Source organism: Poecile atricapillus, chromosome 37 (genome assembly GCF_030490865.1).
Source record: "Poecile atricapillus isolate bPoeAtr1 chromosome 37, bPoeAtr1.hap1, whole genome shotgun sequence".
In the NCBI taxonomy this organism is placed as follows: domain Eukaryota; kingdom Metazoa; phylum Chordata; class Aves; order Passeriformes; family Paridae; genus Poecile; species Poecile atricapillus.
This window is the reverse complement of record NC_081285.1, coordinates 1,954,422-1,972,040: the sequence shown is the minus strand read 5'-3', so window position 1 is coordinate 1,972,040 and position 17,619 is coordinate 1,954,422. Positions and strand designations below refer to the sequence as shown.

The window sequence follows — 17,619 nt, the reverse complement described above, 5'->3', positions numbered from 1 at the left end:
GAGAATTTATGGATATGTAGTAGGGTTCTTTTTTTGTCAGTAAGGTGTGCTCTCTTGGCTGAATGCAGAGACACCCGGCCGTATTTGTATATTTTACTTTATTTTTTTTTCCTAATTGTTTTTTTATTAAACTTTTAAATTCTATAAAAATTATGTGAACCTCATTTTTCACAGGGATGCTGTTCATGCCCAGGGGCCCGTGGCTGGGAATGGGCTTCTGCCTCCAAAAGTTACGAACGGTTCTCCCAGGCACAAGGTGCTCCCACCTTCAACTCAGGCTGCCCTTGGCCTGCCAAACGCCTCTGACAAACCGACATCAGGATCCCGGGGGGATGAATTTGTTTCCCATGGAAAAGGGCTGCTGTTCGTGTCTGGGGGCCTGGTGGCAGTGATTGAGCTTCTCCCTCCGAAAATTACGGGTGGAGCAGGATTCCTCCTGGACCCAAGCCATCCCCACACAGAATTCGTGGCTGCCCTTGGAGTGCCAAACACCTCTGACAAACTGACAGCAGGAACCTGCGGGGTGAGTTTTCTTTCTCTTGGAAAAGGGCTGCCATTCGTGTCCAGGGGCCCGTGCCTGAGAGCAGGGTTATGCCTCCAAAATTTTTGAAGGGAGCAGGATTCCTCCCAGATCCAAACCACCCCCACCTGGAGCCATCTGTGCAGGCCAGGGCCCTCCCTGGGAAGGGCTTCAGCTGGAATTGGACCTGGAGGGTTCCCGGGAGGGACCCCCCCGCACCAGAGCCCTGCTACCTTCCGAGGCCACAAACAAAGAGAGAGAAGTTCCTGGGATTGGGTTTTAAAAGGTGATATTCACGAAGGTGACCTTACTTTTCAGTGGTGCAAAATTCTGTCAGCTCTCAGAACTGCCCAGCCATTGGCCTGATCCCAACCACAGAAGAAACTCCCAGCAGCTTCTCTTGAAGAAATCACTTTCCGTGGGTGGTTTCCACCTCTTTCCCTAAAAGCCAAACTACCACACCTTCCCTCCTGGCAGGGGAGGCCAGGTGCTTAGTTTAGGACTAGACTAGTCCCCAGTGCTTCAAAGGAAGGTGCAAGAAAGCTCAAGAGTAGTAACTGCGGATTGTTTTATCCATCCACCTGTGGCTTACAGTCTCTAGTTTTACCAGTGAATTTAAGCAATGGTTTGAGCTTTCAAAACAATAATTTCTGCACCAGTGCCACAAAGACTTCTGCACAAAAGACTTCAGATTTTGTAAGTAATTGAATTTTTGAAGTAACTTCTCAGCAATTATTTCCCCTTAAAGATACGTGGTTTCCCTGGTAAAACAATAAAAGGTAAAAGCTATTATGTTGAGCAACCTACATAAAAGCCATCACTTCATGAGAGAAAACACAAGACTATAAATTTTACTATACTGCTCTTTGTGCATGTCAGTGTTTTGTTATAATCTTACACCTTCAGAAATTAGGGAGGAAAAAGGGATAAAAGGGCAAATTATGCCACAAATATTTTGCAGCCAGAAAATCTGTGTTGGGAATAAAGCAGAGAAAGTGCATCCAAGGGTCTCTGTGCTGGGCCTAAACAAGTTCCTCTGCTTTTTTTGGCAGCAATTCTGGACATTAAAGTCAAAAGGGACAATCCTTTCGTGCAAAACGAGGTTCACATTTTTTTATTAAATTTTAAAAGTTTAATAGAAAGACAATTAGACAGAAATAAAGCAAAATTAAGAAATACACCCTGGTGCCTCAGCGTTCAGCCAAGAGCATGCCTTAGTGACAAAGGGTTGTCCCTTGAAAACACAAATCTATTAAATACTCATAAATTCCTACACATGATTCAAACATTCCTCTTAAGTTTAAGATGTTCCATTGTTTGGCTCCCTCCTCCCCAACAGATCAATCTTCTCGGCTCCGATATAGATAATATCTCTCTATAACACTTTCTTACTAAGGTGTACTCTTAGCCGAATGCTAAGCACCGGGCCCTATTTGTTCCTTCTGCTTTATTACTGTCTCCAATTTGTCATTCTATTAAACTTTTTAAATTTTATATATAAAAAATGTGAACCTCGTTTTTCGCAACAGTGCTCAAACTGGCATCACTGGGCTCTTGCTGGGAGCAGCCACTGCCGGCACCGGGAGCCCCAAACCCCTTTCCCGGCCATGCCGCCCCTCCAGCCCCAGCACCCCCGCCGGGGTCCCGGCAATCCCAGGGGTCCCCCCCTCTCGGGGTCCCGGCTTTGCGGCTCTGGGGCTCTCCTCTCTCTGGGGTCCCGCTCAGCGAAGCCGCGGCTCTCCCGGGGCTCCCCAAAACCGCTCTCCCCCCGCTCCCGCACGGTCCCCACATGGCCCCGGCAGAGCTCGGCGGGCCCGGCCCGGGAAGCCCAACCCCCACCGCGGGGGGACCCGCATCCCCCCGGCCCCTCTGCCGGGGCTCTGCCGCCACCGCCGCCGGGACCCCCCAAAAACACCTCCCGGGGACCCCCGCTGTCCCCCCGAGGGGCATCTGCGCCTCGGCTCTGGAGCCCTGCCATCCACAAACATCCCCCACAAAAACCCCAAACCCACGGACCCCCGGGGGATCTGGGGCGAGCTCCCCCTCCCCGCCCACCTGCGGGATGGGGGGCGATGGTCCCGGGGGGCTGCGAGCTCAGGGATGGCTGGAGCCGCTCGGGTCCTCCTCTGCTCTGCTCCTCCTCCTTCCTGCTGCCGCTGCGCCTCTTCCTCCCCCCTCCTCCTCCTCCTCCTCCTATTTTCCCTTCCTCCTCCTCCTCCTCCTCCTCCTGCCCCGTTCCCGAATCCCGAACTGGGAGCGCGGATCAAGGAAAGGGCGGGAACTGTGAGGGGAAAGGGGCGGGGCCAAAGGGACGCGCGGCTCTCAGGGGACCCGCTTTGGCCTCAAATCACCCAAAAGGGCCTCAAATGCAGCCTAAATACACCGGCTTTGGCCGAAAATCAGCCAGAGGGGCCAAAACCCATAGGAAGGGTTCTAAAGTCATACACATTTGCCTACACCTGTCCGAAGTGGCTGAAAATACATTCTCAAACCGATGAGGTTCTGCCTAAAATCACCCAAAGAAGCCTGAAATCCCCACAAAATGGCCTGAAATCACCCCAAGGAACCTAAACGCCACGCTAAATCCATATGGTTTGGGCAAAAATCAGTCAAATGCTGTTAAAATCATCCCAAGGGGTCTAAAGTCCAACCAAAAGGGCCCAAACTGCTGGAAAACCCACAAAAAATGGCCTAAAATCACCCTTGAATCTCCCAAGGGGGCGTAATATCCACCCTGAAAGTCGCTGGTTTTGCGTAATAACACCCAAAGGGCCCCAACAGCACCCAAACTTGCCTGAAATGCCCAAAAGGGACCTAAAATCACCCGAAAAGGTCTCGGTTCGAGCGGCACCTGGACTGGGAGTGAGACCGAGACTGAGACGGGGCCTGAGACTGGGACTGAATCCGGCACCGGCACCGAGACCGGCACCGCTCCGGGACCGGGACTGAGACCGGGACCGGCACCGCTGCGCCATTGAGATCGACACCGGGACCGGAATCGGCTCCGGGAGTGCCCCGGAACTGCTCCGAGACTGAGACCGAGGCCAGCACAGGGACTGGGATCAACACCAGGAGTGCTCCGAGACCGAGACTGAGACCAGAACCGGGACTGGCACTGGGATCGCTCCACGGCCAGCACCGGGATCAGCACCAGGACCAGCACCGGGATCAGCACCGGGATCGATACAGGACCAGCACTGGGATCGCTCCAGGACCAGCACCAGGATCGCTCCAGGACCAGCACCGGGACCACTCCAGGACCGGCACCGGGATCGCTCCAGGACCAGCACCGGGATCGCTCCAGGACCAGCACCAGGATCGCTCCGGGACCTCTGCGTTCACCCCTGGGAGTTCTGGCCGTTCCTGCAGGTAAAACTGCGTGAGACTGCGAGGGACTGCGAGGGGTCCCTGGGCAGGGCGGGACCGCCTCGGTTCGCATCGTGCCGGTGCAGCCATCCCGGTCCATGGGGTCCCGGTCCATGTGATCCCAATCTCTGGTGCTGATCCATGTGCTTCCAGCCTGTGCAATCCCAGTCCATACAGTCCCAGGGCAGCTTATCCCACTATGGTCCCAGTCCGTATGCTCCCAGTCTGCACAATCCCAGTCTGTCGCATCCCACCACTCCAAATGTGGATCCCACCTCTCCCCATCTCCTTCCAACCCCATCTCACTCTGCCGCCTGTAATAAATTATTGTATGTATAAAAATTCGGAAAAGTATAAATAAGATATATGTGTTTGTAATGATGTAAAATATAAAATGTAAAAAAACCCCTCTCCGGGTCTGGTCGGGATCCCCTCCGCCCATCAGCTCGGACAAATAGACAGGACGAGGGCCATCAGGAAAACAAAAGGACTGGCTCGGAGAAGATATCTACCTCCGGACCTGAGCAACGCCCTGCAGATTTCTGTTGGGAGACAATCAGGTCGACAAAAAGACAAACTCCAAAAAGATAGTCATTGCCAGACCTGAACATCCCACCTGTCAAACCAGTGTTGGAAAAGCAATCAAAAAGGACAAAGGGGAAAGCACGGCCGAGATATCCATCGGCACCGGCCCGGATTCCAATGCTCTGCTCTGATGACACAAGTTGAAATACATACAGAATCTCCTTTACATATGAGGAGATTCTGTCCGGACACCAGTTAACTCCATTATTCCATGCCAGGAAATCCATTCACTGGACAATCAAGGACACTTGGTGAATGGAACCTGCTTGGAATTTTCGGCCAAGGACATAAAATCCCTATAAAAACCGAGGCTTGAGAACCCTCAAGCGTGGATTTGGGAATCCTATACCTTTGGTGTAGACCCTGTCCACCCAGCGCTGCGCTGACCATTTTATTGTGGTTTTTTATCGTTGTTGCTCTTTGTTGTTTATTAATAAATTTCTCTTTTATTCGTATCACGAATTTGCCTTTGCATTTATAACACGCCTGTGGAACCATTGAAGTTTGGGGTGGGATTGACTTTTTCTGAGGTGGAACAAGCCATTTTGAGGAGGGATTGAGCCCTTCTGGGGATAAGGTTTACTTGTTTTCAGTGGGATTGAGTTGTTTTCAGGTAACAGATCAATCCCTCTTGGCATCTGGAGTTCAAAGAGTTGGAGAACATGGCCCAAAATGCCCCAAGAACCCAGAAATCTTCCAGAATGTGTCCCCAAACCCTATATTCCCCCTCAAACACCTGTGAAATGGTGGGACAATAGACACAGTTGATCAACTTCTTTCTTTTTAACCCTGTTTGGGCTGTTTTTAAGGGATTGTTGTGGTTTTAAACCAGTAGCTAACAAAAAAATTACTTATTTCTTGCTGTGAGATATGGATTAGAACACGAGCAAAACAGGCATAAAACTTAAAAGGAATAAAGAAAGTTTATTGACAAACTACAATAATAAGAACACCAGAATAAAGTTCCAGAAAAACCTTTTCATCCCCTATTTACCCACTATTCCCTTGTTCACATGACAACAGAGACAAAAACTTTGGTGGTTAAAACAGTCCCAATTCCTGCTAGTCTTTTCACCAGTCTTTGTAGAGAAACAGAAGTTTCTTCCTGTTAATTTATGGAGTTTCTCACAAGAAAACTACTTCTGTTATAGTTTTCCATTGCTCTGATGTCAGCTGCCCAGAACTGCTGTTATCAGAGCTCACTCCTCCCATTTCACATCACTCTGAGGTGTGTATGGGCCATGAGTCTAGGGATGGCATTTTAAGGATGAGTTATTCAGAAGCAAAAGTGTTCTTCATCTGTTTCTGTGAGCTTCACCAGAAAACAGTTTTTCTCATTGCCCCCCAAGGCTTCAAATTTTCGCTTCACTGTTTCCAGCACTTCACTATATCACAATTACTCTACTTTTTACTCAAATTTTCACTTTGAACACTCTATTCCTCCCTATATACAGTCACGAATTAAAGGAGTTCTTTCAGGACTTTATTGTCCATCTCCATAGCTTTAACAGAAAAATATTTCATCTTAATTAAAGCATCTTCTTAATTCTCTACCTTTCCTGAAGCTTCTTTTCTTTCTTGTGACTGGTAGTTTATAAAGTCTCTTTTCATGTTGATCACTCTCTTTTTCCTTTTCTGGATAAAAAAGATTAATCTGCAAGTCTCCTCTGGGAAATGAAAAGTTTAAAATCTTGCCCAGGCTTTGTAGATGGCTCTGTGATCTCTGCCAAACAGGAGCTGGAGCCGTCTGTGACAGAAAATTCCTCATGGCTGCTCTGGAGAGTGTAGTCGCCGCCCCAGCCCGCTGCAGGTCCAGAGCCTCTCTCCTTCTTCACTCGGCAGTCTCTATTAAATTTAGTCACAGCAAAACCTGCAGCCGAGCCAGAGATCGGCCCAGCCCGGCCAGAGCCCGGGGAAAACCTTCCGCAGGCCCCATCTCCCGGCCGGGAGCCGCTGCAGCCCCCGCCCGGCCGCATGGCCTGGAGCTCCGCCACCCTTCACAGCCAGGAAACAAAAAGAGCCCAAGTGCCCTGACTTTACATCTTAAGGTAGGGTTCACAAGTTGATCTCCCTTTTCAATAGTTAAAATTGCTGTCAATTCCCAGTAATGACCAATAATTGGTCAGGAGAAGAGACTCCTTTCAGTCCCCAGCAACTTCAACTTCCTTAGCTCTCACATCCACCTTAAAGGTAAAGTCACCTCATGACAGGAATGAAGATGAATCAGAAGAAAACTGAGGCCAAAACAGAAGGAGAAGCAGCCAGGTGGATTCCCAAGGTGGATCCCAGGGAATGTGGGTCACAAAGCTCTTCCCACACTCGGGGCACTCGCAGGGCTTCCCTTATCAGTGCCTCCGTTGCTGTTGGGTCAAGGCTGAGCTCAGTGAGAAGCTCTTCCCACACTGGGGACACTCTGGGGCCTCTCCCTGGTGTGGATGCGCCGGTGGTTGACAAGAGTGCAGTTGTGCTTGAAGCCCTTCCCACAGTCGGAGCACTGGAAGGGCCTCTCCTCTGTGTGACTCCGATAGTGCACGAGGAGATTGGAGCTGGTCTGAAACCGCTTCCCACACTTGGAACACTCGTAGGGCCTCTCCCCAGTGTGGATCAGTTGGTGGTTGATCAGACTGGATCTCTGGCTGAACCTCTTCCCACATTCCCCACACTTGTATGGCTGTTCCCCGGTGTGGGTCCTCTGGTGGCAGATCAGGCTGATGCCATGTCTGAAGCTCTTCCCACATTCCTTACACTCGTGGGGCCTCTCCCCAGTGTGGATCCTCTGGTGGCAGATCAGGTGGGAGCTCCAGCTGAAGCTCTTTGCACACTCCAAGCACTTGTGGGGCCTCTCCCCAGTGTGGATCCTCTGGTGCCTGACAAGATGGGCATTTTGCCTGAATCCCTTCTTGCAGTCAGGGCAGCGGAAGGGCTTCTCCTCAGTGTGCGTGCGCTGGTGCAGGAGGAGACTGGAAGTGAACTGAAACCTCTTCCCACACTCCCCACACTCATAGGGCCTCTCCCCAGTGTGGATCATCTGCTGCTTGATCAGTTGGGAGCTCCACCTGAAGCTCTTCCCACACTCCAAGCACTTGTGGGGCTTCTCCCCATTGTGAGGCTGCTCATGGACCACCAGCTCAGAGCCCTGGCCGGATCTCCGGCCGCCTTCCCGGCACAGGCTGGGTCTGTCCTCCTCAGATCCCCATGATCTGCGTTTGCAGCCCCTCCTCGTGCGGGATCTCCGGGCCTTTTCCACCCCGTTGGATTCCTGTGTTGTGGAACTGCACAAAACGGCCTCTTCCACCAGGTTCTGCTGCAGGGATTTGTCCTCCCTGGTCTCCATCCTCAGCTCCTTGTCTGGGGGAGGAAGGACAAGGAGAGGATGGGATTTGCCTCCGTGCCAGAGGGAAGGGGAAGGAGATCCCCCCAATGCATCCCCGGCAGGACGGCGTCGGCAGCGGGGTTGTCCTGCAGCCGGGGGCCGGGCTGGGCTGGGAGATGGAGCAGGAGAGAGGGGGAAAGGGGCACTGATTTCCTCCTCACCTTCCTGGGCATCCTGGGGCATCTTCCTCTTCCTCACAGCTTCCTCCTCCATCTTGCTAAGCGTTGGGATCGGGAAATCCTGGTTTGGGTGGAAAACAAGGGATGAGCACATTGAGTTTGAAGGTCCTTCTGCCCAAGTCCATCTCTACAAGTCACCGGCCATCTGAAGCCCATAACAACCTCCCAAACACCAAGATTCAGCCATAAAAAAGCCTCCCAGGAGTTCCCCATCTCTGTTCTCTCCCCTTTGGTGTTCAGGAGTTCTCCCCTGTCCCAGCTGCTGGGGGACACACTTGGATTGGGGCTCCCCCTTCTACTCGGTCCCCCACCTCCCCAGGCTGCTGGGAGTCCCAGGAACCCCAAAAGCTCCCCCCATTTCCATCTCCTCACTGTCATAAATTATTGTATGTATTAAAAATTCGGAAAGTTATAAATAAGACATATGTGTTTGTAATGATGCAAAAAATACGAAATGTAAAAAAACCCCTCTCCGGGTCTGGTCGGGATCCCCTCCGGAAAGCGGCAGATTGCTACCAACACCCAGATAACGAACTCAGGCAGGCCCATCAACTCGGACAAATAGACAGGACAAGGATCATCAAAACAACAATGGAACTGGCTCGGGGAAGATATCTACCTCCGGACCTGAACAACGCCCTACAGATTTCCGTGGGGAACAATCAGGTTGACAAAGAAAGACAAGCTCCAAAAAGATAGGCATCGCCAGGCCTGAACATCCCACCTGTCAAACCAGTGTTGGAAAAGCAATCAAAAAGGACAAAGGGGAAAGCACGGCCGAGATATCCATCGGCACCGGCCCGGATTCCAATGCTCTGCTCTGATGACACAAGTTGAAATACATACAGAATCTCCTTTACATATGAGGAGATTCTGTCGGGACACTAGTTAACTTCATTATTCCATGCCAAGAAATCCATTCACTGGACAATCAAGGACACTTGGTGAATGGAACCTGCTTGGAATTTTCGCCTAAGGACATAAAATCCCTATAAAAACCGAGGCTTGGGAACCCTCAAGCGTGGATTTGGGAATCCTATACCTTTGGTGTAGACCCTGTCCACCCAGCGCTGCGCTGACCATTTTATTGTGGTTTTTATCGTTGTTGCTCTTTGTTGTTTATTAATAAATTTCTCTTTTTTAATTCGTATCACGAATTTGCCTTTGCATTTATAACAGATTGGTGACGTGACTCGGATCGGGAAAAACTGTGGGAGAATCTCGCTGTCCAGGGGGGTACCCCCGCCGATTTCGGCGGCCTGGGAAGCCGAGAACCTCCGCAGTTCACTCCGACCTCCGAACCAAATTTAGGCGAAAGATAAAAACCACAATAAAAAGAGGAACGGATCCAGAGAGCTCGGGAAGGCACGGAGCCTTCGAGAAAAGCCGTGGCTTGGTAGCTTGTAAAGTCAGAAGTGCACGAAGACATCCTCGCAGGAAAATTGCTGTAAGTATTGTGAGGTTGAGCGGGCGATTGGGCAAGTGTGTGTGAGACGTGATCTGATCACGGGGCGAGTGCGGACTTCAAGGCCGCGTTTCCATCCTCCCGCGAGGGAATTGGCTGGCCACGGAGGAAGCGATTCCGTGTGAAAAAGACTCTCTTTCCACGTTTGTCAAGCCTGGGACTAAAGGGAGTCCCGGGGGACCGATCGCAAAGGGGTTGAAAGGGGAAGAGGACGTCCAGTCAAGCTCTGGAATTAGTAAACCCTTTCAACCAAAGAACCTAGGAAAGGTTCAAGGGAAAAGGTTGAAGCGCTAAGAAAAACCCTGGTGCAGCTAACCGAGAAGGTGAGTATTGGCAGACTTTGACTTTCCAAATAAAGTCGGACGAACACAACGCAGAGACAGGTAAGATTTTTTTCTTCACTATGGGGCAGAGAAAGAGTAAGATGCAAAAGAAAAATAACGAGAAAGACCCTTCCGAGAAAACGAAGGGATTGCTAGACATCCCACCGGAAAGCCCCTTAGGATGGATGTTGAAAAATTGGGAAAATTGTCTGGAAAGGAAAAAGAAATCAAAAGTGAAAATGATCTATTACTGTGCCGAAGTTTGGGGAGGGCAGGAACTGAGAAACCACCTCACTTGGCCAGTACTAGGGACATTTGAAAGGTGGACGTGTAGCGAATTAATCTCTCACGTGGAGCGTAAGGTTCCCTCGGACTCCGAGGAGAAAGAATATGCCAGACTCTGGTTAACTACCAGAGTCGGGTTGTTCCTGGTAAAACAGAAAGGTGAAACAAAGACAGAAAACTGGGAACCCCTGGATCACTTACCCCCACCATACCACGGGCCGGCAGAACCTTCTGCAGCAGATCAGGTGGTGCCGTCAGCACCCGCAGGTTCCCCAGGGCAACCAGCCGAAGCACACACATCGCGAACAAGGGAATCGGCACCAGCAGTAGTTCCGGCAGCCCTCCCTGTGTCCCTGCCTGTGGAAACCCTGGCCGCCACAACCTCCTCAGAGGCCAGGTTGATGCAAGGCTGGGGAGCACCCTATCCCCCGTTGCCAGTCCGGCCGCCACTGCCGGGACCCTCGAACGTAACAGAGGGGGTCTCTTTTGGTAACCTAGTTGCAGCGGAGTTTCCGCAATCAATAAAAGAACAGATTTCCAAAAACCCCAGTTCCCCTCCCTCGAGTCGAACTCGCTATAAGGCGAAATTGATGAATGAGGAATGGGGGGAAAATGAGACTGGGCATCGAATGTTTCCCCTCAGGGAGGTGCCAACTGCCCCTGGAGTAATTGGGTTTGTGAATGTACCCCTGAACTCAGGGGATGTGCGAGCGTTTAAGAAAGAGATGGGACGATTGTTGGATGACCCGTTTGGGGTGGCTGAGAGATTGGATGATTTTTTGGGAAGTAGTATTTACACGTATGAGGATCTCATGGCCATCCTGAGATCACTGTTTAGTCAGGAAGAAAGAGAAATGATTAAGCAAGCTGGTATCAGGGATTGGGAACGGCGTAACCCACAGGGGACGCCAGGCAGCCAAAAATGGCCTGGTGTAAACCCGAGCTGGAATGCCCAGACAGAGGAAGGTAGGAGAAGCATGGTTGATCTAAGGAATATGATTGTACAAGGAATAAGGGAGGCGGTCCCCCGAGGACAAAATATTAGCAAAGTATTTGGGGAATGCCAAGGAAAAGAGGAAACACCCACTGAGTGGTTAGAGAGATTAAGGCGAAGTCTGCAGATTTATTCTGGGACTGACCCTAGCTCTCCAGTGGGGGAAGTTTTGCTCAAAACCCAATTTGTGGCAAAGTCATGGGAGGATATCAGAAGGAAGCTAGAAAAAATTGATGGGTGGCAAGAGAAAAATTTACAAGAGCTTCTAAGAGAAGCTCAAAAGATATATATGCAAAGAGAAGATGAGAAACAAAAATTTCAGGCCAAAATACTAGTGGCCGCAGTAAAAGAAGTACAGAAACAAGAACAAAAGCATGGTAAAACAGTACCGAAAAAGCAACAGGGGTCCCAAAAGGACAGTCCCGCTCCCCGAAAGAATCCTCCGGAGTGTTTTTACTGTAAAAAGGTGAGACATCCAACGGGACTGCCGACAAAAAATGAAGGATGAAAAAGTATTCCAGGAAGACTAGGGAAGTCTTGGGCTCTTTCAGATGGGGAAATTAACAGCAAAGGAGCCCTTGATAAAATTAAAAGTGGGTCCCCATCGCCAGGAAATAGAATTCCTGGTTGACACGAGAGCTGAAAGAAGCACCCTACAGAAATTACCTATGGGATGTGTGGCAAGCAAGGAAAAGGTGGTTGTGATTGGTGCTAAGGGAGACCCTTTCAAGGTCTCTGTAATAAAAGATGTGGAAATCGAATCTCAAAATAAAATATGTTTGGGGAACTTGTTGTTAGTGGAAGAAGCGGATTATAATTTATTAGGGAAAGACATGATTGTTGCATTAGGCATAAATATTGTTGTGAAAAATTCCGAATTGGTGATAAAGATATTCCATTTGACTCCAAAAGATGAAAAGGAGATTGATCCACGAGTGTGGCATTCAAAAGGAGAAGTGGGGAAATTAAATATTACCCCCATCAAAATTGAAATAGAAAACCCAGAAGATCCAATTAGGATCAAACAGTATCCCATCCCGATAGAAGGGAGAAGGGGTCTGAAATTTGTAATCGATGACCTTCTCAGAGGAGGTACCCTCGAACCCTGCATGTCCCAACATAACACCCCCATCCTTGCAGTAAAGAAAGCAGATGGGAGTTTCCGACTGGTTCAGGATCTGAGAGCAGTAAATGCTAGGACCCGAACCAGGTTCCCGGTCGTGGCAAACCCTTACACTTTACTTAACAGACTCTCACCGGAGGATGTATGGTATAGTGTAATTGATTTAAAAGATGCGTTTTGGACTTGTCCTTTGGATGAAGGGAGTAGGAATTTCTTTGCTTTTCAGTGGGAGGATCCGGACACTAACAGAAATCAGCAGTTAAGGTGGACCGTCCTCCCGCAGGGATTCGTGGAATCCCCAAACTTATTTGGACAGGCTTTGGAACAACTACTCACTCAATTCATTCCAGAGGAAGGGACAAAATTACTACAATATGTAGATGATTTGTTAATTGCCAGGACAACGGAAGAACAGGTGAAAAAGAGTACGATTTCCTTGTTGAATTTTCTGGGACAGAAAGGTTTGAAAGTATCGAAATCTAAACTGCAATTCACAGAGCCCGAAGTAAAATATCTCGGTCATTGGATATCTCAGGGAAAAAAGAAATTGGACCCTGACAGGGTGGCAGGAATTCTCATACTTCCTGCCCCAAAAACAAAAAGACAAATTAGACAATTTTTAGGGCTTCTGGGGTATTGCAGACAATGGATTGAAGGATTTAGTGAAAAAGTAAAATTTTTATACGAAAGATTAAATACTGACAGATTGAAATGGACAACTCAGGATGAAAATAAGTTCCAAGAATTAAAGAATGCTCTCATAACTGCCCCAGTTCTAACCTTGCCAGACACTAATAAGGAATTTCAACTGTTTGTCGATGTAAGTGGACAAACAGCGCAGGAAGTTCTGACCCAGGAATGGGCAGAAAAGAAAAAGCCCATAGGATTTTTATCAAAAATCCTAGATCCAGTCAGTCGAGGTTGGCTTACTTGCTTACAGGCAATTGTTGCAGTAGCTCTGTTGGTTAGGGAAGCAAAAAAGATAACTTTTGGAGCCCCTTTAATAGTCTACACCCCACACGATGTAAGAAATATCTTACAGCAAAAAGCTGAGAAATGGCTAACTGATTCGAGGCTTCTGAAATATGAGGCCATGTTAATCAGTTCACCAGGTCTCGAATTAAGAACGACTACTGCCCAGAACCCGGCGCAGTTCTTGTTTGGGGAACCAACAGGCGAGCTATTTCATAATTGCATTGAAGCAGTAGAATTGCAAACCAAGGTAAGACCGGACTTAGAAGATCAGGAGTTGGAAGGAGGGGAAAAATGGTTCATTGACGGTTCGTCAAAAATGGTGGAGGGAAAGAGAAAATCAGGTTATGCCATCATAAATGGCATGACGGGACAAATTATAGAGTCAGGTCCCCTGCAGGCAAGCTGGTCCGCGCAGGCCTGTGAGCTATATGCTCTCCTAAGAGCCCTCAAGGGTTTAAAAGGAAAAAGGGGGACCATTTACACTGATTCAAAGTATGCATTTGGGGTGGTGCACACTTTTGGAAAGATATGGGAAGAAAGGGGTTTGATTAATACAAAAGGAAAAGGATTAATACATGGAGAAATAGTTAGACAAATTTTAGAAGCAGTCAGAGAGCCACAAGAGATATCGGTTGTCCATGTAAAAGGACACCAAACTGGGTGGCAGTTCCACACAAGGGGGAACAATTTAGCAGACAAAGAAGCGAAACAAGCAGCTTTGTTGACGGTAAGTATTCCCGAGATTGCCCCAAAGAAACCACCAGAGGTATCCGTGCTCCCTTCGGAGAAGGAGCTGGAAGATTTCAGAAAGGTAGATATTTCAGAAAGGTGGGTATTTCAAAGAAAACAAATGGTGGTTACCGGACGGGAGGGAGCTAGTCCCAAAGGGAACAGCAAAGGGAATACTCTGAAGACTGCATGAGCAAACTCATTGGGGAACCAGGGCATTGGCTGAGCAATTTTTAAAATTCTTCGGATGTAAAGGAATTTTTGAACTTCCCAAACAAGAGGTGCAGGGGTGTGTGATATGCCAAAAAGTTAATCGATCCAATTCGAAGCAAACAAATTGGGGAGGTCGGCCACTTTCATACCGGCCGTTTGAAAGAATCCAAGTGGATTTCACAGAATTACCCAAAATTGGTAGAAATAAATATTTACTGGTGATAGTAGATAAACTGACACATTGGGTAGAAGCATTTCCTAGAGCGAAGGCTACAGCCCAAACTGTGTCAAAAATTCTACTAGAAGAAATAATTCCTAGATATGGGATAGTAGACCATATCGATTCAGACCAAGGTACTCACTTCACCTCAAAAATCATTAAACAATTATCAGATGCATTAGGAATCAGATGGCAATATCACACTCCTTGGCATCCTCAGAGTTCGGGGCAGGTAGAAAGGATGAATCAAACATTGAAATCACAATTGTCCAAATTAATAATTGAAACGAAAATGACTTGGGTCCGGTGTCTTCCTTTGGCACTGTTGAACATCAGGACCATGCCACATTCGGAAACCGGTTTGTCCCCCTTTGAAATGCTATATGGAATGCCATATAGGCATGGAATGCCGGTGTCACATCCTCAAATAGGGGATGTACAGTTACAACCTTATCTCATTTCTGTAAATAAAAATTTACAGGAGCTCAGGAGAAGAGGATTGATTCCCCAAAGTACGACATTGGGATTTCCAATCCACAAAATCCGACCGAGAGACAAAGTATTGATCAAAGTGTGGAGAGAACTTCCCCTCAGCCCACACTGGGAAGGCCCATTCCTTGTCCTCTTAACGACAGATACTGCGGTTTGAACGGCCGAGAAGGGTTGGACACACTCTTCTCGGGCAAAGAAAGTTCTGGACTGCAATTCCTCTGAGTGGAATGTTACCACCCCGCCGGGAGAGTTGAAAATCAAGCTCCGGAGACAACACAAATGAACAGTGATGAAAGGATAAGTTGCAAAATTCTTGATTGTTACAGTTTTCCGTTTGTGCATTTTAAGTGTGCTTATTGTGAGCAGATTTGGGTGACTCACTGTTTAAGGGGGTATAGACCGAGGGGATTGTGCACTAAGTGCTACGAGAAAGAGTTAAACCAGACCAATCGATTCCTAATACTTGCAACCCGGGCGGGCCTGTTGGAACTCGACTCTCCGGAGTGGTTCCTGTTTTATCAAAAAGGATTAAGGGGTCGACTCGATTGTAAAGCGGAACCCCTAGAGATTGAGTGTCGTAGAACCATAAAAGTACCGTGCAGGTTCGACACGGTCAAGGCGTCTCGGTGGGCAACCTTTAAGCGAAGGTTTGCCATCAGGACTTCAAGGGCCCCTGAAGACAGTCCTTGCTGCCGAGAAGATGGTTACCCCCGCCGTATACTCCTATACGGGCGGAGGGAATGGCAGAGGGATGCAATTGTGGGGAATCCTGATGTCCCTGAGCCTAGCCATGTGCTTGGCCGAGGGAATGAAGCCCGAGGCGCCTCCAGGGGAGGATCCCCTGGGGAAGTGTGAGCAGTGCCGGACTGCCACAGGAACCGAGCGATTGACCGTTTGTCCTCCGGAATTGCACACAGGGGTATGTTGGTTAAACGATACTCAATTCAATTTGTGTAAACTAAAAGAGAAAATTTGGTGCTCAAACCCAGGGGCAAGTGTTATGGAAAAACCCATTCGGACCTTGGAAGAACTAAGGGTTCAAGAAACCCACTTCCGGAACAAAAGAGAAATAAGGGGAATTCCCCCAATCTCGGTCTGTGGACAGTGTAACAAAACTGTCTGGATTGGGGGAAAGAAGCAGTCGACATTTATAGCATACCACCAAGTCAACCCTTTATGCTACAATAAAGCAAACTTAAAACCTTGTATGATGGGTGGAAAAATGTATTGAGAAGGGAAAAATTTGAAACATGAGACAAAAATGTCATTTAATAATGAGCCTATAGTTTTGGATTTACTAAAAGCAGATGATGATAGAGTGTGTCTTCAATTCGACCAAGTGTTCTGTTTTTCTAAGGACGAGGAAGGGTTAGACCCAGAAAATAAAATAAAACAACTAACCCTAGAGTTAAAACGACAGGAAATGGAAAATAAGAGAAAAGGATTGGAGCAAGAGAGGTTAAACTCTCTCAGCGAACAATACGAGCAATTAGAAAAACAATACAACAGTTGGAAATTACCTAGCCCAAATCAAAATCTATTTATAGATTTGATGCAGGAGATAGCCACTGAATTAAGCTTATCCAACTGTTGGATATGCGGTGTCTTGAAGTCAGCTGAAAGATGGCCATGGAAGGGAGAAGGATTGACCCCAGAACAATTGCTAAAATGGACAGGACTAAAATTATCAAAAACAACACGAAGACCAGAGGGATGGGTAATTGACAAAAGAATAATTGGAACGTTTTGCATCAGCCGGGAGGGAAGAGAATTTACTGACTTAGTAGGGTACACCCCGTGTGTAAATACCCTCACGGTAAATTCAAATAAGAAAACAAAAATCTGGCAACCGGAACCACCCGAGGGGTATTGGAGTCCCTCTCGGGAAAATAACTACAAATGGATAGAAATCATTGGACTTTGTTGGAATAAAAATCTGGGGGCCAATCCCTTCCATGCATTCATAGGCCTGAGGGAATATTGGGAAGATCCGGCAAAATCTAATAAAGGTTGGGAAGCACCAGATGGAATTTACTGGATATGCGGAAAGAAAGCATACAGTGAATTACCACGGAAATGGAAGGGATCATGCACACTTGGAATAATTCGGCCGTTTTTCTTTACATTACCTAAAGATGAAAGTAAGTCTTTAGGTGCTCCCCTCTTTGAAACCTTAGCGCGGCAAAAGAGGGATTTAAAACGAGAACTACCGATGGCAGGAGGCAGCCAAAAGTGGAAAGAGGAGGAATGGCCTGCCAAAAGAATCATACAATATTATGAGCCAGCCACTTGGGCAAATGATGGCAGTTGGGGTTATAGAACCCCCATTTACCTCCTCAATCGACTCATCAGGCTGCAGGCTGTAGTAGAGGTAGTCTCGAATCACACTTCAGAAGCCCTGGAACTCCTGGCAAAGCAACACTCACAAATGAGAGCTTTCGTTTACCAAAATAGATTAGCTCTCGACTATTTGCTAGCCGAGGAGGGAGGAGTGTGCGGAAGATATAATGAATCTGAGTGTTGCATGGAGATAGATGACTACGGGGAAACTATAAAGGGACTAGCTGCAGAAATAAAAAAGGTGGCACATGTGCCAGTCCAAAAATGGAATTCCATCCTACAAGCCTCCTGGTGGGACCAAATTTTTGGTCAGGGGGCTTGGTGGAAAAAGCTAGTGTTCTTTATAGGATGTTCAGCTGCTGGAGTCATCTTCCTACCATGTCTAATTCCTTGTCTAATCAGATTAATACACTCTGTGGTCCAAGGAATGCAAATTG

The 17,619-nt window shown here is 48.1% G+C and overlaps 2 protein-coding genes across 2 annotated transcripts in view; one reads left to right on the top strand and one right to left on the bottom strand.

Annotated features, from left to right (window-relative positions):
• Positions 1 to 5,744: 5,744 nt before the first annotated feature.
• Positions 5,745 to 17,619, bottom strand: part of LOC131591075 (zinc finger protein 883-like) — a 30,830-nt gene continuing 18,955 nt past the window's right edge. Inside the window, exon 4 of the mRNA XM_058861514.1 lies at positions 5,745 to 7,647. Coding sequence (XP_058717497.1) covers positions 6,852 to 7,647 — 796 coding nt within the window. The 3' untranslated portion in view covers positions 5,745 to 6,851. The remainder of the gene's footprint in view (positions 7,648 to 17,619) is intronic.
• LOC131591066 (uncharacterized) overlaps positions 9,462 to 17,619 on the top strand; it is a 62,273-nt gene continuing 54,115 nt past the window's right edge. The window contains exon 1 of the mRNA XM_058861501.1: positions 9,462 to 9,811. The gene's annotated coding sequence lies outside the window, so the exon portion shown is untranslated. The remainder of the gene's footprint in view (positions 9,812 to 17,619) is intronic.